Source organism: Nerophis ophidion, linkage group LG09 (assembly GCF_033978795.1).
Source record: "Nerophis ophidion isolate RoL-2023_Sa linkage group LG09, RoL_Noph_v1.0, whole genome shotgun sequence".
Taxonomy (NCBI): domain Eukaryota; kingdom Metazoa; phylum Chordata; class Actinopteri; order Syngnathiformes; family Syngnathidae; genus Nerophis; species Nerophis ophidion.
Window position 1 is genome coordinate 26,702,512 of NC_084619.1, and position 20,736 is coordinate 26,723,247.

A 20,736-nucleotide genomic window follows, 5' to 3' on the forward strand; every position below is an offset into this window, starting at 1 on the left:
ACAGATTCCCCAGGCACTGCTTCCTCATAGGAAGACGTGTTGGTGGGATTGAGGAGGTCTTCGAAGTATTCCTTCCAGCTATCCACAACACCCGCAGTTGAGGTCAGCAGAGCACCATCCGCACCATACACGGTGTTGATAGTGCACTGCTTCCCCTTCCTGAGGCAGCGGGTGGTGGTCCAGAATCGCTTCGAAGCCGTTCGGAAGTCGTTTTCCATGGCTTCCCCGAACTCCTCCCATGTCCGAGTTTTTGCCTCTGCGACCGCTGAAGCTGCACACAGCTTGGCCTGTCGTTACCTGTCCACTGCCTCCGGAGTCCTATGAGCCAAAAGAACCCGATAGGACTCCTTCTTCAGCTTGGCGGCATCCCTCACCGCTGGTGTCCACCAAGGGGTTTTAGGATTACCGCCCCGACAGGCACCAACTACATTGCAGCCACAGCTCCAATCAGCCGCCTCGACAATAGAGGTGCGGAACATGGTCCACTCGGACTCAATGTCCAGCACCTCCCTCATGACATGTTTAAAGTTCTTCCGGAGGTGGGAATTGAAACTTTCTCTGACAGGAGACTCTGCCAGACGTTCCCAGCAGACCCTCACAATGCGTTTGGGCCTGCCAGGTCTGTCCAGTATCCTCCCCCACCATCGCAGCCAACTCACCACCAGGTGGTGATCGGTAGAAAGCTCTGCCCCTCTCTTCACCCGAGTGTCCAAAACATGAGGCCGCAAATCCGATGACACAACTACAAAGTTGATCATGGAACTGCGGCCTAGGGTGTCCTGGTGCCAAGTGCACATATGGACACCCTTATGTTTGAACATGGTGTTTGTTATGGACAAACTTTGACGAGCACAAAAGTCCAATAACAAAACACCACTCGGGTTCAGATCCGGGCGGCCATTCTTCCCAATCACGCCTCTCCAGGTTTCAATGTTTTTGCCAACATGAGCGTTGAAGTCCCCCAGTAGGACAAGGGAATCACCCGGGGGAGCACTTTCCAGTACTCCCTCGAGTCTACCCAAAAAGGGTGGGTACTCTGAACTGCTTTTTGTTGTGTAAGCACAAACAACAGTCAGGACCCGTCGCCCCCCACCCGAAGGCGGAGGGAGGCTACCCTTTCGTCCACTGGGTTGAGCTCCAACGTGCGGGCTTTGAGCCGGGGGGCAACAAGAATTGCCACCCCAGCCCGTCGCCTCTCACTGCCGGCAACGCCAGAGTGGAAGAGAGTCCAGCCCCTCTCGAAAGAAGTGGTTCCAGAGCCCTTGCTGTGCGTCGAAGTGAGTCCGACTATATCCAGCCGGAACTTCTCCACTTCGCGCACTAGCTCAGGCTCCTTCCCCCCCAGTGAGGTGACGTTCCACGTCCCAAGATCTAGCTTCTGTAGCCGAGGATCGGACCGCCAAGTGCCCTGCCTTCGGCTGCCGACCAGCTCACATCGCACCCGACCTCTATAGCCCCTGCTATGGGTGGTGAGCCCATTGGAGGGATTACCCACGTCGCCCATGGGAACAGGCCCGGCCACCAGGCGCTCGCCATCGTGCCCCACCTCCGGGCCTGGCCCTAGAGGGGGGCCCCGGTGACCCGCGTCCGGGCGAGGGAAATCTGGGTCCATGATTTTTATTCTTCATAGACGTCTTCGAGCTGCTCTTTGTCTGATCCCTCACCTAGGACCTGTTTGCCTTGGGAGACCCTACCAAGGGGCATAAAGCCCCCGGACAACATAGCTCCTAGGATCATTGGGACAGGCAAACTCCTCTACCACGTTAAGGTGGCTGCTCAGCGAGGAGCAGATTGATTCAGATCTGCTTAAATAAGCTGCTTTAGCATCCGTTATTTCGCTGCATTCCACATGTTAGTCTTTTGCACATAATAATAATACATTTTATTTGGAATAGCGCTTTACAGAGTACTCAAAGACGCTTTACAGGATAAAACATTTTAATATAAAACAGTTCAAAGTAATAATATAAAAGCAGTACATGCCAAAATTAGATGAAAATAATACCTAATCCTACCTTTTTTTGTTTTTCCTCAAAGCCTGAAGCTGAAGGGGACAAGCTCCTCCCTCTTTTGCTAGGGCTTACCCTATTCAACGTGACTATGAATGTCAGGGTTATTAAACCAGACAAAAACAGACGTTATGCTGGTACAATATTTTTGGCACAACCTGCAGGGAACAAAAAAAAAGTTACACCAGCGTTGCACATGCTCATTCGCATTTACAGACATGCTAGTAGTGCTACGGTAGCTTAGAATGGCAGCAGGACAAAGCAGCCAGCTGTTTCCTCCCAAAACAATTCTAAAGTCTGCAGTTTGGTAACATTTCCGCTACATAAAAATTGACCAAGAAGTCTTTAGGCGATGGCATTTGCAAAACCTGCCAAAAGAAAGTTGCGGAAATACATTAATATTGTGCAGCATTTGCGGGATCACCACAAAGCTTTACAAGCCGATGTAAAACTAAGACATAACAACTTGAATACATAATTTTGGTGACTAATTACTTCAGGAAGACTTGAGTTTAATACGAACGTGTCACTTCCAATCAGTAATTTAGCATTATGTGTGTTCAGTGTAAACAAACAGCAACAGGTACTCTTGTCAATGGCTTCATTCAGTGACCATTCAAAGTTAGATATTACTTCTTCCTGCTTGTGTTGAATAAACTTTAGGCATTGCGAGTTAACATAGCAAGTGTATACGACTAATATAACACTGTAGAATACCATTACTATACCATGGGATCTAATTATGTGCATTCCAGTTATTAACAAAGCACAAACAGAAAAATTGGTTCCAGTGTTTGAATGTGAGTTTGAATGTTGTGGCTCTGCGATGAGGTTGAGACTTGTCCAGAGTGTACACCGCCTTCCGCCCGTATGCAGCTAGGATAGGCTGCAGCACCCCTGCAACCCCGAAAGGGACAAGCTGTAGAAAATTGATGGATGGATGTAATATAGATGATTAAACATTAACATAAAGGCATGGATAAGTGATCACAGTTGTTGACAATAACGCTTAAGTTTATTAGTAACATCTTTCCTTTTGGGATCAATAAAATAAATCTTACTCTTGTATTGATAATACAAGTATTTATTTATTTATTACTAATAATACTTATTGTTTATATTTATTATTTTGTACTGTTATTAAAAAAAAAAATTATTATTGTTGTTTCCGACAGTATAAAATAACATCAAAATCTCTAAGGAATATGTGATTTTATTAAAAAAAAATTGTGAAGTTAATCAATGCATAATTGTGAAACCATGATTATAGCATAGAAATAATAGTAGCCGGATCGCAAAACCCTGCAAACAGAGGCATCCAAAACTGCATGCAAGTTCACGGCAAAATACATTAACCCTAAAATTTGATACTTTTTGACACGAGTATCCGAAATTGTAACAACATTTATAGGTCAGAAAAGACAAAATTCATCATAGATCCCCTTTAGGAATCTGCTGCACAAATGTTAGTCTCTTCCAAGTTCTTTTGAACTAAACTTCTGGGCTGGTCTACTGTCATTCAGGGGCCGGATTTGGACCGCAGGCCACAAGTGGTGTACCATGGATAGCACTGCACTAGACTGTTTGAATAACAAAGTAGCTGCTGGCAGCATCTTGACCTTTGGCAGAGAGCTGAAAGAGAATTTATTGCATTTCATAATAAAATTTTACTCTTTATTGTGTATAAAAAATGCTAATGAGACAACAGGATTGTTGTGTTGAGCCGCCACTAGTATAATTGCTGCACTAACTGGAGTTATTTTTAATTTGGTTACAAAAGAATGGAACTTTGGTGTGTCACCTAACCTTTATGTTTGCAATGGACTCACAGCACCCCCTCTTGGTGATGCGGTCATGGTACAATTATCAGGAACTAGTCCATGTATAAACAGCAGTAAAACATACACCAGGTTGAAAATAATGATTTAAAATAAATCATTTGGATATCATGAGTAAAGACCATGCCAGTCTAAATCAACTACTAAAGACAGCTGATGCACATCAACTCATTGAGTGTATCCACAGTTTTGTATCTGAAATGAAATTAATTCATTTTTAAGATATAAGGTGAGACGTTACATTCATTTGCTTTGCCACCTACAACACAAAGCTAGAATGTTGATGTTTTCTTTATATACCTAACATTATTCTAAATTAGTTTGAGTTGGGCTTCCTGAATGTACTAATGTATCAACCCTTTAATGTTTCTGCATACGTCCTTCGGTGGAGACATTTTGGACTGTTATGTGCCAAACTGATTGTCTTGTGTCACTTAGTTTGTTGCCAGGTGTGCTGAGCAGGTGTCTTGATGAGTGTGTTTCTGCAGGACGGCAGCGGAACCCTCCAGCGTAGCGGCTCTCTGGGCAAGCTCAGAGATGTCCTGCGCCGTAGCAGCGAGCTGTTGGTCAAGAAACTGCAGGGCAACGGACCTCCTGAACCTCGTAGCACCAAGTAAGAGCTGCACACAGAAAGTCAGCTTTGAACACTCCCAGTGGAATTCTTTGAGCAAATGTCATCTTAAATGTGAACTTTGTTTGTCCACCAGCATGAAGCGAGCTGCGTCTTTGAACTATCTGAACAAGACAGGTGAAGAGGCTTTTCAGGTGAGTGGCCATGTTTACTACAGTATGTTACACTGTGTTTCAACTGGGGCAATAATAACGCGTTAACTATAAGTTACTTTAACGGCGCATGCGTATTTACTCCTTTTTGACCCTTGGTGCATTCCGTAGTGTGGCAGATGTAATGGCTTTCTGTTACTGTTGAGCCACAAGTGGAAAAATAGCAAGCAGAAATGCACAAAGAAAACGGTACATTATGGAATCCCAGATCTAAAACCATGGTAAGGTGTTTTCCCAACAAGACTATTTTATTTTCGATCGACTTGGAAGACGACTTCATTGGAACAAAAGCGTACCCGCGCACTTTGCCGCTTGCAGAGAAATGGCGCTTTACTTCTGTGTTTGGACTACCATTCAGTGCATTGATAGCATAACATGGAGATTGTTTCCCTGACTGATTTAGTAGTAATAAAAGCTCAAGATAAAAGAAACCCCATAAGCAGGAGGTCGAGAGTATTTTTTTCAATCAGAAACTTTTACGCCGTTAAAACATCTCAAAACACCTCTTCTTATACCAATCGCACAATTCCAGCTTCAAAAATAATAGCGCTATGCGTCACGTCTGGTGCTAACTACATAACAAAATTTAAACTTGTCCTACATTACGAGCATGCTTTGTCAAAGATGTTTTGTTATGTCGTCTGTGATATTTCTACCAAGATAAATGTTTTCTGGCAGATAAATTAAATGTATATTTTTTTATAACCTGTTCTGATTGATAGTCCACAAGTACAGATTGTTTAGCAGGCTGAATATTACATTTTAATAATAAATAGAGAAAATTAAAAGATTGTTATGCAGTGACATAAAGACCATTAACTTGTACAAAATGTTTTGCACAGAATATCAGAAGCATTTATTCAGGTAGAAATGTCACAAATTGCATTACCAAACATTTTGACAATCAAGACATGATGTTAAAAATCCACATTTTGTTGTATCAATGTGCAAAATGTATATCTACATATGGTGTAGCTCCTCTCATCTAAAAGCAAGTGCTCCCGCGACAGAAATATAAATTCTGCATTCCTACAAAATCTGGCAAATGACCAATGCACTGTAGTTTTTTTAAATTGTTTTTAAAGTGTGTTTATTTCCATTTTTTGTTGAGCTGTTTAAAAAAAGCATAATGTTTAAAAACTAACTAATTTTCTTTGCATGGTAATAACAACGTGAATATGATCTGTTTAGAATATACTAAAAGGGAATCTGCACTTTTTTTCTAGAATTTTGCCTATCCTTCACTATTCTTAGGAGAGACAAGAACGCACATCTTTTATTTTTTTTCGATTTTAAAGATGATAAAAATGGTTGAAAGATGTGACGAATGGGTGTCACCGTTGTAGCCTTCAAAGTCCTCTAAGACAACTTCAAAACTCTCTAAGAACATTTTGTATACACACTGCAAGAATATGTATATAATTTACTAACAGATATTATCATAAATATATGTAATATGTTCAATATTTACTGTATTTTGATCATTTTAATAATTTCCGTGACTGATTTATTCCACGCATTGATTTCTGTTCCCACTTCTGGCAACAAATATGTGTTTCTACTTTCGGAATTAAACATGAATGTGTAATCACGGCAGGCTTGGTAACAGACAACAAAGACGACAAATGAGGAATTACAACCTTATACTTTTGAACCTAAATATACTCCTGCTTATAGAAGCGAGCAGGAAGGAAGCAGACGGAAGCCGAGAGAGAGAGAGGTGAACACGATTTTGACGCTATAAATATTAAACTTGGAGCCAAGCTATTTCGACATAAATGGCGTGCCTACCCAAAATCCACAAGAAACGTACCCGGCCAGCTGGACTGGACTAACAACTGTGCACTTTAATATCTATCATGATACATGCAGCACGTCATGCGTGTTAGTACAACTACAGTACATACGCTGTTTGGCTTGCTCATCTGTGTACAAACAAAAAAATAAATGTGAGATAATACTTTACAGATACTGTAATATGATTGTTCATTTTTTTCAGTTAGTAAAAATTGGTGTCGTATCCCAGTGTTGTGCATTACAAACCCAAACGCGTTTTGTGCTGTCGTAGAAGCTGCTCATGTCTTTCCGTAACCAGATTTTATGGCTAATACCAAAGCATGACGATGTGTTACTATGATAAAAGAAACAGTTCCTTTGTGTTCGCTCATACAATAACAATGTGGCTACATCTTGGTTATAATCCAGGTTACAGCACGTAAATTAAGCATTGTTGTTTCAATGCATTTTTAAAGTGATTTAGAGGTAGAATTGATTGTTCCGATTAGCTGCATTGCTGCTTGTCTTGTCTCCCATAATGATTGTGAACTATAGGCAAAATTCCCCACCAAGAAAGTGCAGTTCCCTTTTAATATTAATGAAAAATGTATCTATCTGCAATTAATTTTGAGTTAACTTTGAACAATATCTATCTGCAATTAATTTTGAGTTAACTTTGAACAAACTGCGATTAAATGTCTTAATCGCTTGAATGCCCTGGTTTCAACTATTAGCACATATAACACTTATTTTGACTGACAAGAGATTTATTTAGGATAAAATGTGCTTGTATTGCTGCTTCTCTTCATCTGTCTACTCTCAAGTGTGGCAGTTCAGAGAACACTTGTCGTAAAAAACTTTTTTCAAAGCCTTTTCATTCAAACTGAACTGAATATAAAACTATTTAATCCAGCAGGCAGCCTTTTTGTTGGGAATATTTGAGGCACTCCAGCATAGCACACAAAACAAGCTCTGAAAGCTTCCCAACAAAGTCCTCACTTTATGCTTACCTAATGCCACACTATGTTTTACTGCTCAGTCTTTGGTCCAACAGCAAAAATCTTCTGTCGGTGCTAGGCTAACCTTTTTTTGGTTTTGACCACATGTGCAAACAACAAAGAAAGAAGACTTACTATTTCTATTGTTTCACTTATGTAAAATTGTTTTCATTCTTTCCCCCAAAACTGATGTGCTCATGTTTGGAGTCTACGTATATACTACAAATGTTGGTATTGATCACATACTAAGTAAACACAGGTGCAGTAAATATGTACATGCCAACACTTTTTCCTTTGACATCTTTCACGATCGTTGAATTATTTTGGGATTTTTGCCTTCAGTTTTTTGATCATGATTATAATGAGAATAAAAGACAGGCAAACAAAACAATATATTCATTAACATGCAGTACTTATTGGTAGGAGTGTCCTGATACAACGATTTGAGTATTAGCCAATACCGATATTAATCCGATATAATATCAGCAGGAATCATAGTACATGCTTTTATTTTGTAGTGTGGAATGTTGAAAAGGCATATGAATTAAAATTTTTCAGAGAACAATGTCAAAAATGAAAAACACTACATGGAGTGTTAATTTGTTTTTGATGACACCACTGGTCACATTAATTCCTTAAATTAAGCTTATGCCGCCGTAGGTTGAAAGATGTGGACACGTTTGTTTCTTTAGTACGCATCTGCTTTGGAAAGTTTGTATCTGTAAGTAATATGCAACCATAATTATTTTGTACTTATATTGAAAATTTTTTATCATTTCATTATTGTTCGATTAAGGACATGTATTTCTAGATTGTGTGCTATTGTGTGCTTAGCTGTTGGTTAGCTCCTAGTAGCCTACCATGTTTTTCTTTTGTAAACGACTTCACTAAAATACAAGAAAAGACCAACATCGTGTGTTTATTGGCGGACATTAGATGTTGAATGGCTGCCCAACTTTGCACTAGTAAATACGCTGCAAGACTGCTCGCATCGGAGCTTATATTGGAGATTTTTGGTGATAGCCGATATCATTCACTACATGTTTTTTGCTGATATTTGACCAATAGCAATATCGGATAGGAACACTCCTACTTATTTGTGAACAATTTACCAATATAAAAATATAACCGTATACAAGTATTCCCTGTTTTACACACAATTTTTGAGCAAAATTAAATCTGTAGTCCACAAATTGCTTTTGGATCTAATTCAAATCCTGTGACTTTTTGCCCCAAAACCCTACTGTCTCTGTGAACAATATATAAATGTGTAAAACATATTTCAAACACACCACACAACAAAAAACACCTCTGGAAAATGAACATAGTAGAGAACTGAAAAGTATCGATCTTGTCATGCTAGCATTGACCCGATACTAGCCTGGTATCGATATTTAGATTGTTCCGCCAACCTCTTTTTTTTTTTTTGTCCTGTCCAGCTTCTCAGGCAAATCATATAGTTGATGCAGATGCCCATATTGGCTGTTCAGATTTACTTTACAAAAGAGAGGTGTAGGATACTTCTCTTGTTGCCTTATTTGAATTTGACTTTATTAAATGTGTTTATATTATCATTTGGTGCAGCCGGGCCAGAGGAGGAGGGGATAGAAAGAGGAAGACAAAGGGGGAAATTGTGGGGACAAGAGGGGGATTAGATAGAGAGACAAAAAAAACAACAGCAAACACAACAATAACAACAAAAACGACAACAATAGAAAAACACCAGCACATACCATACGTACAAATGATGGTAAAAGTGATAGCAAAGAAATAAATGATAATACAGAAATGACAATGAGCATTTTTACACTACAACTGGAGCAATACAAATACCAATAGAAATAGTGCTATTGAAAATGAACAATACCAGTAATTTTCCTCTATTATCAACAATGCTATTGTTCAAATGCAACAATACATATACATAATGATAACTGGATATAACAAAGGAATACCGAAAGATGGAGGGGAAGAGAGAGAGGCAACCTATATTAATCTTGTAGATTGTTATAGTAACAATAGGTTAAGCTTTGTCAGTGTGCCATGTGTTACCCAGTATCCCCTAGGGCAGTGGTTCTCAAATGGGGGTATGCGTACCCCTGGGGGTACTTTGAGGTATGCCAAGGGGTACGTGCGATTTTTTAAAAATATTCTAAAAATAGAAACAATTCAAAAATCCTTTATAAATATATTTATTGAATAATACTTCAACAAAATATGAATGTAAGTTCATAAACCGTGATAAGAAATGCAACAATGCAATATTCAGTGTTGACTGCTAGATTTTTTGTGGACATGTTCCATAAATATTGATGTTAAAGATTAATTTTTTTGTGAAGAAATGTTAAGAATTAAGTTCATGAATCCAGATGGATCTCTATTACAATCCCCAAAGAGCGCACTTTAAGTTCATTATTACTTCTATGTGTAGAAATCCTTATTTATAATTGAATCATTTGTTTATTTTTTAACCTGTTTTTAGTTATTTTTATATCTTTTTTTTCCCGAATAGTTCAAGAAAGACCACTACAAATGAGCAAAATTTCGCACTGTTATACAATTTAGTAAATCAGAATCTGACGACATAGTGCTGTATTTTACGTCTTTATCTCTTTTTGTCAACCAAAAATGCTTTGCTCTGATAAGGGGGTACCTGAATTAAAAAAATGTTCCCTGGGGGGTACATCACTGAAAAAAGGTTTAGAACCACTGCCCTAGGACAGTGTTTTTCAACCACTGGTGTGCCTTGGGAGATTATCTAATTTCACCTATTTGGGTTAAAAATATTTTTTAGCAAACCAGTAATTATAGTATGCAAATGATATGTTGTTGTTGAGTGTCGGTGCTGTCTAGAGCTCTGCAGAGTAACCGTGTAATACTCTTCCATATCAGTAGATGGCAGCAGGTAGCTAATTGCTTTATAGATGTTGATACAACGGGAGGCAGTATGCAGGTAAAAAGGTATTTAATGCATAAACAAGAAATAAACACAAGGTAAGTGCCCCTAAGAAAAGGCATTGAAGCTTAGGGAAGGCTATGCAAAACAAAAATAAAACTGAACTGGCTACAAAGTAAACAAAAACAAAATGCTGGACGACAGCAAAGACTTACTGTGGAGCAAAAAAGGCTTCCACAATGTACATCCGAACATGACATCACAATGTCCCCACAATGAAGGATAAAAACAAAGTAGATGCGGGAAATATTGCTCAAAGGAAGACATGAAACTGCTACAGGAAAAATCTTGAGAAAAATCCACCAAAATAGACAACTACTAAAAGACTACACACAAGAAAACAGCAAAAAAGTCCAAATAAGTCAGGGTGTGATGTGACAGGTGGTGACAGTACACCTACTTTGAGACAAGAGCTATGATGATACATGCTTGGTTATGCTTTTAAGTCATATCCAACAATTGCGACGACGACTATTTGCTGTCAACTGAGTTTCGTTTTTTTAATGATTTCTGCTGGTGGTGTGCCTCCGCATTTTTTTAACTCAAAAAATGTGCCCTGGTTTAAAAAAGATTGAAAAACACTGCCCTAGGGCAACAAGGTTGATATATGTTTGATGAAACGTGATTATGTGCATAAATGTATGTATCCACCAACCTCTAATAACGCAATTCCTATTTGTGTGGTAGACACGGGGAAGCAATAATTTGAGGGTCCACCGAGGCCTCAGCTCCAGCACCACCAACCTGTACTCAGGAAACTGAGATTGACTTCCAAGTGGACCTCATCAGCGACACTCCTAAGTGGAAACTTCTGGGCCTGCCACCCAAAGATGTTTCCTTTTGAAACTCCAAAGACCCTTTTGAAGTTGTTATACTGTGTTCACACATTGGGGATTGTCTTGTAACAGTGCCTGTCATCCCTTGTTTTATTCCATGTTTGATCACTGTGCACTTTGATTTAAGTGAAGAGGCCATGACATTACTTGATGAACTGTTGCGTTTCTCCTTGTCTCTTTTCCCTCTTGTGTCTCGTGCCATTTTTAACCATGCTGATTTTTATTTCTATGTGAAAAATAATTGTAGATTTTACCTCTCTCAGTAGAAATTACTTTTGTAGAATTGTTGCTATGATTGTTAATATGTGGCATTTTTACAGTTGCTTGTTGAGATACTGTACATATTTGGGTTAAAGCTTTATGATACAGGGTGAATGATATCCGACTGTCATCATGTGACTCACAGCTAGAAAAAGTAATGAAGAATTGGCTGCTATGTTCGCATCTTGTAGTTTAGAGTTTTTGTCCTGCCGCGACAACACACACATCTCATTTAGTTTAACTTGATTGAGCAATGTACATAAAAGATGTACAGAATATGGTTATCCTGCATGTGCTTCCCTGAATGATGTCTAGTGCCATTTATGTATGTAGGCTTATTATAGTGATTCATTATTTTTATGTTTACACTAATGAGAATGTGATGCATGTTTATTTAGGTCTCCACAATGTGATTGTCATCTATTTGCACATCCCTCAATGACATTTTGTTTGGTTATTATTTGTAGCGAAGCTCCCAAAAGAACTACAAAGCCAGGTAATTGTTTTGATGTGTTTTCTGTTTTGATTTACTTTTTCTTAACTCTTAAGAAAAAAAACTCAAATTGAAGTTTGTTGAAAAACCATACCATTAACCAGGGGCTACACAGGAATGGGACATTATCTTTCAGTTGATTGCTTCTAATGAAGTGTAAGAATGTTGACAGAATAAAATACTCAACATTATTAGACATCTTGTGTTTTGTCGTGAATCAGGACTCGTGCTTACACAGTATTATGCACTCCATATGAATTTTCTTAATATAACTAGCAAAAGCAAAATGAGTTTCTACCGAGTTGATAACAAATACCAATGTAATCAGTCAAATAAAGCGCAGTTTACAACACGCTGCTGTTTGTTGTAACATTCCAATACTTTTACCATACGATACAACACGCTGGTGGATGGGTTAGTGCGTCTGCCTCACAATACAAAGGTCCTGCAGTCCTGGGTTCAATCCCAGGCTCGGGATCGTTCTGTGTGGAGTTTGCGTGTTCTCCTCGTGAATGAGTGAATTCCCTCCGGGTACTCCGGCTTACTCCCACCTCCAAAGACATGCACCTGGGGATAGGTTGATTGGCAACACTAAAATTGGCCCTAGTGTGTGAATGTTGTCTATCTGTGTTGGCCCTGCGACTTGTCCAGGGTGTACATCGCCTTCCGCCTGATTGTAGCTGAGATAGGCGCCAGCGACCTCAAAAGGGAATAAGCGGTAGAAAATGGATGGATAATTGCATTGGCTTATATGTTTTAATTACGTTCACAATATTTTGAAGTTAGTGCTTGAGCGTGTCAAACTTATGTGCAGCGTGAACGTAATCACCTTGCACCAGCAGGTGGCAGTGTTGTCTTTAATGGAGCTCACCACTACCCATGTGGCGTAAAGGAAATATATCGGCAAGTAAGCGCATGAAAACGAATGATTGATGTTCACGGTGGCAGAGGGGTTAGTGCGTCTGCCTCACAATACGAAGTTCCTGCAGTCCTGGGTTCAAATCCAGGCTCGGGATCTTTCTGTGTGGAGTTTGCATGTTCTCCCCGTGAATGCGTGGGTTCCCTCCGGGTACTCCGGCTTCCTCCCACTTCCAAAGACATGCACCTGGGGATAGGTTGATTGGCAACACTAAATTGGCCCTAGTGTGTGAATGTGAGTGTGAATGTTGTCTGTCTATCTGTGTTGGCCCTGCGATGAGGTGGCGACTTGTCCAGGGTGTACCCTGCCTTCCGCCCGATTGTAGCTGAGATAGGCGCCAGCGCCCCCCGCGACCCCGAAAGGGAATAAGCGGTAGAAAATGGATGGATGGATGGATGATGTTGTTAATTAAAAATATAACCGACAATTTCTATTAGTTTTATTCCTGACTGACAGCCTATCATGTGAACTAAAACCGCAAAGAAGTATACTAAAATGAAAGTAAGGGAATGTGCTAAAACAGTCATTTAAAACATGTCTAGCTTGTTTTTATGTAACATAGTAAGTCAGATATGATGTATATAAATGATATCTTTTATGCTTTAATATTCGAACAGTGACGTGCTGTCGAAGGCAAGTAAGGCAGTGCCTCACCTTGCCACCAGGGGGTTGGGGGGAGCTTAACCACCAGATGTTCAAAAAACAATTGACTGATTGAAACTTTTATTAGTAGATTGCACAGTACAGTACATATTCCGTACAATTGACCAAATGGTAACACCCGAATAAGTTTTTCAACTTGTTTAAGTCGGGGTCCACATAAATCAATTCATGTACAGTGGGTCAAAAAAGTAGTCAGCCACAGATTGTGCAAGTTCTCCCACTTAAAATGATGACAGAGGTCTATAATTTTCATCATAGGTACACTTCAACTGTGAGAGACAGAATGTGAAAAAAAATCCAGGAATTCACATTGTGGGAATTTTAACAAATGTATTTGTAAATTATGGTGGAAAATAAGTATTTGGTCAACCTTTCAAATCTCTCACTGATGGAAGGAGGTATAGGCTGAAAATCTCACGATACATGGCCCCATTCATTCTTTCCTTAACACGGATCAATCGTCCTGTCCCTTTAGCAGAAAAACAGCCCCAAAGCATGATGTTTCCACCCCCGTGCTTCACAGTAGGTGTGGTGTTCTTGGGATGCAACTCAGTATTCTTCTTCCTACAAACATGACGATTTGAGTTTATACCAAAATGGATACATGGATGATACTGCTGAGGATTGGGAGAATGTCATGTGGTCAGATGAAACCAAAATAGAACTTTTTGGTATAAGAAAGACATTCCCCGCAACTACTTTGTTTTAGCAATCAAGAATATTTCAGTTGTTTTTTTATCCTTCTTTGTGGGGACATTGTTGATTGTCATGTCATGTTCGGATGTACATTGTCTTTGCTCCACACTAAGTCTTTGCTGTCGTCCAGCATTCTGGTTTTTGTTTACTTTGTAGCCAGTTCTGTTTTAGTTTCATTCTGCATAGCCTTCCTTAAGCTTCAATGCATTTTCTTAAGGGCACTCATCTTTTGTTTATTTTTGGTTTAAGCACTAGACACCTTTTTACCTGCACGCTACCTCCCGCTGTTTACACATCTACATAGCAATTAGCTACGGTTGCCACTTATTGATATGGAAGATTATTACACGGTTACTCTGCCGAGATCTTGACAGCACCGATACTCAACAACACATCATTTGCAGACTACTATTACTGGTTTGCAAAAAATATTTTTAACCCAAATAGGTGAAATTAGACAATCTCCCACGGCACACCAGACTGAATGTCACAGCACACTAGTGTGCCGCGGCACAGTGGTTGAAAAACACTGATATACAGTATCAAGGATTAAATATTTGTCTAAATTGGACTTTAAGACAAAATGAATGTGATCATACAAAGTATGTTTTCATGGAAGATCGCTATTGCTGCTTCAGATACAAATACAGAAAGGTTAGATACACTCACAAAACTTGATTTATTTTATTAAGAGCAAATGGGACCAAATATAGAAAGGTAAGATACACTCACAATACTTGATTCATTTCATTGAGAGCAAATGGGACCAAATATAGAAAGGTAAGATACACTCACAATACTACTTGATTTATTTCATTGAAGGCAAATGGGACCAAAAAGTATTTCACAACAACTTTATCAAATACTTATTCACGTTTTATGACTCCCTTTTTCCTGTTATCCTAAAGTGCAACCTAAATCAACAAGGATTAGAGCTGCATATATGAATTTAAGTAAAAAAAAAACAAGAAAAAAAAACCTCCCAAATTGTCTATGCCTCACTTGATGTAGTTTAAGTCACCACACGTTGGATGAAACCCTATTAAAGTACTGTTGTGAGTTGTGCGCGACTATTATTTTGAAAGTCCAAACAGGAAGAGGAATCGTCTTACTAGTGATGGGTTATGGTGTCGTAGAAACAGTGTGAGTGTGAGGAAGCCAACTTGGAAACAACACGGAGTGAAACTCTCTCTCGCTCCGTGCTCAAGTGACTCGGTGGTCGGCCCCCCTTGACCAGGCAGGAGGTAACTGCTTGTAATGAACCACGGCGGCCTAAGTTCACTACTACTCTTTTTTTGAGGAGGGGGTCGATTCAAACTTTCGGCGCGTCTCCGTGTGTCGTACCCCAAATAGTGTGCTCTCGCCGGCCTGAGTGTGCGCTGACCCACCTGAGGACCAAGCGACCCGGACCGCATGTGTCCGTCTTCTTCCCTCAAGTCTTTCTTCTCGAAGACCAGGTGAGATCCACGCCTGGAACCTGCCGGTTTAGTTCTCTTCGACCCTCCCTCCCCGCGTAAGGCTCTCCTGTAGCCGAAGAACTGCCGACCTCCGGGACCGCCATGGATCTAACGAGAGTGGCCGAGGATCGACGGGGAGAAAGCGGGAGAAAACTACGACTGGGTCCGCTGTGCGTCGTCGCTATCATCAGCCTCCAAGGTTGGTACTTGAAATACTACAGTACGGATTCATTGTCAACTAAAATACTGGACAATAATGCACTGGCATCACGTAAAGCTTAGTTTAGGTAATTAATATAATCCTTTACAGTTAACATCTCTGAGAAGCTTATACTGTACTTTCAACAACGGGAACACTTTTAAAAATCAGTGCTTGCAATAATCACCATGTGCCAAACTCCAATTTAAAGTACTTTTCAATGCAGTTTGTTTGGGGGAGGGGTGTTTGCTCCATCTTTCTGAAAGTGAATCCTCTGGTTGTGCCATTAAAATGGAAGATCATTTTATTTAGACCAGGGATGCCCAAACTACAGCCAGTGGGCCAAATTTGGCCTGTTGTGTCTTTTCGTTCGGCCTGCCAAAAGGTCCATTCATCCAGTTTCTACCGCTTGTCCCTTACGGCAGAGGTTCTCAACATTTTTTCAGTGATGGACCCCCTCTGAACATTTTTTTAATTCAAGTACCCCAAAATCAGAGCAAATCATTTTTGGTTGGAAAAAAGACATAAAGAAGTAAATTACAGCACTATGTCATCAGTTTCTGATTCAGTAATTGTATAACAGTGCAAAATATTGCTCATTTGTAGTGGTCTTTTTTTAACTATTTGGAAAAAAAATATATAAAAATAACTAAAAACTTGTTGAAAAATAAAAAAAGGGATTCGATTATAAATACAGATTTCTACACATAAAAGTAATAATGAACTTAAAGTGCCCTCTTAGGGGATTGTAATAGAGATCCATCTGGATTCATAAACTTAATCCTAAACATTTCTTCACAAAAAAAGAAATCTTTAACATCAATATTTATGGAACATGTCCCCAAAAAAATCTAGCTGTCAACACATCATATTGCGTTGTTGCATTTCTTTTCACAGCTTATGAACTTACATTCATATTTTGTTGAAGTATTATTCAATAAATATATTTATAAAGGATTTTTGAATTGTTGCTATTTTTAGCATATTTAAAAAAAAATCTCACGTACCCCTTGGCATACCTTCAAGTACCCCCAGGGGTACGCGTACCCCCATTTGAGAACCACTGCCTTACGGGGTTGTGGGAGATGCTGGAGCCTATCTCAGCTGCACACGGGTGGGGGGGGGTAGACGGTGTACACCCTGGACAAGTCGCCACCTCATCGCAGGGCCATCTCAGATAGACAACATTTACACTCCCATTCACACACTAGGGCCAATTTAGTGTTGCCAATCAACCTATCCCCAGGTGCATGTCTTTGGAGGTGGGAGGAAGCCGGAGCACCCGGAGGGAACCCACGCAGTCACGGGGAGAACATTCAAACTCTACACAGAAAGATCCCGAGCCTAGGGTTGAACTCAGGACCTTCGTATTGTGAGGCACATGCACTAACCCCTGCTGCACCTATCAGAGGGTGGCCAGCGGATTTATTACATATTCATACTGACCTCTACACAATCGTTGATGGCATGTCCGCAAGGCTACCCTGCAAAAAGTTAGGAGAGTTTAGGGTAAATTTTGTCCAGTCGCCGAAATGTGCAATAAAATTGTCACTGGTACCAACTTTCAATGTTATAGTAATGCGTTGTTAAAAGAACAGACGTAGATTTTACGGCAAAAAAGAAGCAGCTCAGTCACCAGAATTTTGCGGTAACAATTACAGTGGTACTGTTATAGTTTAAAATGGCAGCTCAGTCGCCAAAATGTTACATTAAAAACAACAATATTATCATTTATCAATTTACACTAATGCACTAAATTGGCCCTAGTGTGTGAATTCAAGTGTGAATGTTGTCTGTCTATCTGTGTTGGCCCTGCGATGAGGTGGCGACTTAATTGTCCAGAGTGTACACCGCATACTGCCCGATTGCAGCTGAGATAGGCTCCAGCACCCCTCGTGACCCTGAAAGGGACAAGCGGTAGAAAATGGATGGATGGGCACTGTAAAATGTATGGTATTTTACAGTAAAACTGTCCAGTCAGTCACTAGAATTTTAACACAAAAACACCAGTGGTACAGTTTTTAATTTACAGTAATTTGTTGTAAAAAACCCTTAAGTGTCTTAGTTAAATTCTGGTGACTGAGCTATCATTTATTTTTATTTTATTTAATTTTTTTACCGTAAAATCAATTTTTTTTATTTTTTTTATTACAGTCTAACTATTTGCCATCTATTGATAGAGCTCTTCTGTTTTATATTTATATATGGCGGTATTAAGCTAAATTCCTCACTCGCGTTGCTGTTGCACCGTAAAAGTCGCTGTTTGGCCCGTGGGCCACTGGCACATTTTCACTTTGGCCCTTGGAGGCAAAACGTTTGGGCACTCCTGATTTACACACTAATATGATTTTAAAGATACTTTTACGCTTGCTGAGTTCAGTTCGGTTAAACAGAAATCTGGTGCTTAGGTACTACTATAGTTGTTCAATAGCGCAATCAACCGAACCATAGTGTAGGCCTGGGCCGATGATCCATTTTACTTGACAATATTTTGTCCCAAAAGCTATTGCTGATAAGTTATGTTATTGTCATCATTATTTTGAGATCAAATTAAGCACTAATGTAATCATATTATATATTAATGTTTAAAACAAAAAAATCCTGTCAAATGCAATAAACTGATTTCTCATTTGTGTTTTTACCATTGTAAATAATAAGGTCAATAACTTTTAATTATTCTGAAAAGATAGACAATAAAAATAGAATTAACTCTCAATCTATGTTTGGGAAAAATGTACTTCATTAAATATTTAACATTTTAAAGTGCAGTTTTGTATCCAGTTGGAAAAACTATGTTTGGTGTGTTTTTTCCCCCCACTTTCTATCACTTTGCAACAAATTAGGCAAACTGACTTGTGTGTCCATGTTGATGGGCTCTTTTGAATCCAAAATACTCCCACACTAGGCATCTGGCTTTGTATTATTATTACTATTATTATTATTATTATTATTAGTATTATTATTATTATTATTATTATTATTATGTGTTTCTCCTAATTTTTGTAAAAAAAAGGAAAAACGAGGTTTCGTGCATTCGTGTGTGCAATCTAGTGATCCCGCCTCAGCCCAGCGAGACAAATATGTGGCCATATTTAAAGTTTCAGGCACTACATGCTGTCTGGATTTTTTATTTTTATTTTTTAGTTACATTCATTAATTAATAGAAGCAACAGAACCTAAATCATTTGTTTATAATCGGTCTAGCCAATTAATCATTGCAGCCCTATTTCAAATGTTTATGTTACATCACGTAATAAGTCACAAAAGCTCAATCATGTCCATACTCTATGCATTTTACTATACAGCTTTTTGGTCGATGACAAAAATACCAGTGTGAACACCACGCAAACACTATAAAAATACTCATTAGCCAAATAGACAGACAGATATGGTATGGAATATGGATGGATAGTTGTTATGGTAAGCAAAGTAATGCAGTATGGGAGCACACTTTCCCATCCATCGCAGAACTCAGCCTCACTGGGACTTTAATGTATTCTCAATGCTACTCTTCCATCCTCTCATGACACACGAGAGACACCAGTTCTCATGATCGTATTCATAATGCCGTTTGCATGACAGTCTCCCAGCCGACTCATATGCCGCTCTGGCATTCGAGCGACTCGTCCTTGGTTAAGAAAAGATAACACAAACCACAGCTATAATTTTATGGAAGAAATGGTGCTATTTGTTTTCAACATGCTTCACAAGTTGAATGACTGAACATCACAATCACATTGGATATGTCCGAAAATGAGAAGGAAAAAGCAGAACTTATTTAAGAAAAAAGGATAAATCCGCTTTGTATTAAAATGGTCGATTTTATCAGATCCCCGCATGAGCGTCAAACACCAGGCGTCGTGTTTGCATTAGGCGTCGACGCACAGCCGCGGTCGTCAGAATGACTGAAAGTGTCTTCTGAATTGAAGTATGCCTGCATGCTGCCCCCCTGCAGCCTCCTCATGGTGCCCACTTTGGGATGAATGTGTGCTCTGTGTGCAGGCACCAGGGGAGTCGGCGGCTGTTCAGGGTTTGTGTTTATAGGATGCATGAATAGAGCCAAGCCAGGTACCGCCATGACAGCCAGGGTTTTTTTTGGGTTTTTTTTTTGCTCACTTCAGGAATGTACTTTTTTTTTTCTTTTTAAGGGCTCCTTTCAATGTGTAAAAGCTAAAACAGCAGACATGGCATTTAAACCGAACGTCCTCATCGCCCACAGAATGAACCTGTCTACTGACCTTCTAAAGGGAGTTAATATTTCCTTCTCATATTTAAAATATATACTTGCCTTTTTTTCTGAGTCGACCTGGTTTGGTGCTGACCACCAGATTATTTTTTACTTTGTCAGGCATGTGATTTTTCCGTCTAAAGTCGGAATTCTGTCTTTTTTAATCGGGGAGGGAATGATCTTCCGTTTTTCCGACCCTAAGTTAAGATTCATTTACTTGCCGATTCGTCTTTTGTAATCGAGACGTAGCTTATATTACGCCGTAGTTGATTGGTCGATATGTTCCTTGTGACCATTCAGGACATCTGTTATGGATGATGACGTTATTATCGCCATTTTCCAAATATAAACAATGTCGGTTCACGAGTAAAAGAAATTGATAAACATGTCAAAAATAAGTTTCGATGGAACTGTATGGAAAGGGAAATCACTGATACTGATGGGAAGAAGGAAGTTACGACTTAGTTCGGCGATTTTATTCGGAAAATCGATTGTCCCGGAAAAGTTTAGTGCACGTGGTGTCATGATAATATTGACTATGGATCACAAGGTTTCAAGGCTTTGGAAGTACATGCGAAACGCCAAAAACATATGAAACTACTTGAAGCAAGGAAAACAAACTTT

At 39.5% G+C, this 20,736-nt stretch overlaps 2 protein-coding genes across 8 annotated transcripts in view; both read left to right on the forward strand.

Annotated features, from left to right (window-relative positions):
• Positions 1-12,141, forward strand: part of klc1b (kinesin light chain 1b) — a 49,205-nt gene extending 37,064 nt beyond the window's left edge. For all 7 annotated transcript variants that reach the window (XM_061910682.1, XM_061910681.1, XM_061910687.1 and 4 more), the window contains 3 exons: positions 4,336-4,460; positions 4,555-4,612; positions 11,048-12,141. In XM_061910682.1, coding sequence (XP_061766666.1) covers positions 4,336-4,460; positions 4,555-4,612; positions 11,048-11,122 — 258 coding nt within the window. In that variant the 3' untranslated portion in view covers positions 11,123-12,141. The remainder of the gene's footprint in view (positions 1-4,335; positions 4,461-4,554; positions 4,613-11,047) is intronic.
• Positions 12,142-15,331: 3,190 nt separating this feature from the next.
• ptk7b (protein tyrosine kinase 7b) overlaps positions 15,332-20,736 on the forward strand; it is a 168,197-nt gene continuing 162,792 nt past the window's right edge. The window contains exon 1 of the mRNA XM_061910691.1: positions 15,332-15,884. Within this exon, the coding sequence (XP_061766675.1) occupies positions 15,788-15,884 (97 nt within the window). The 5' untranslated portion in view covers positions 15,332-15,787. The remainder of the gene's footprint in view (positions 15,885-20,736) is intronic.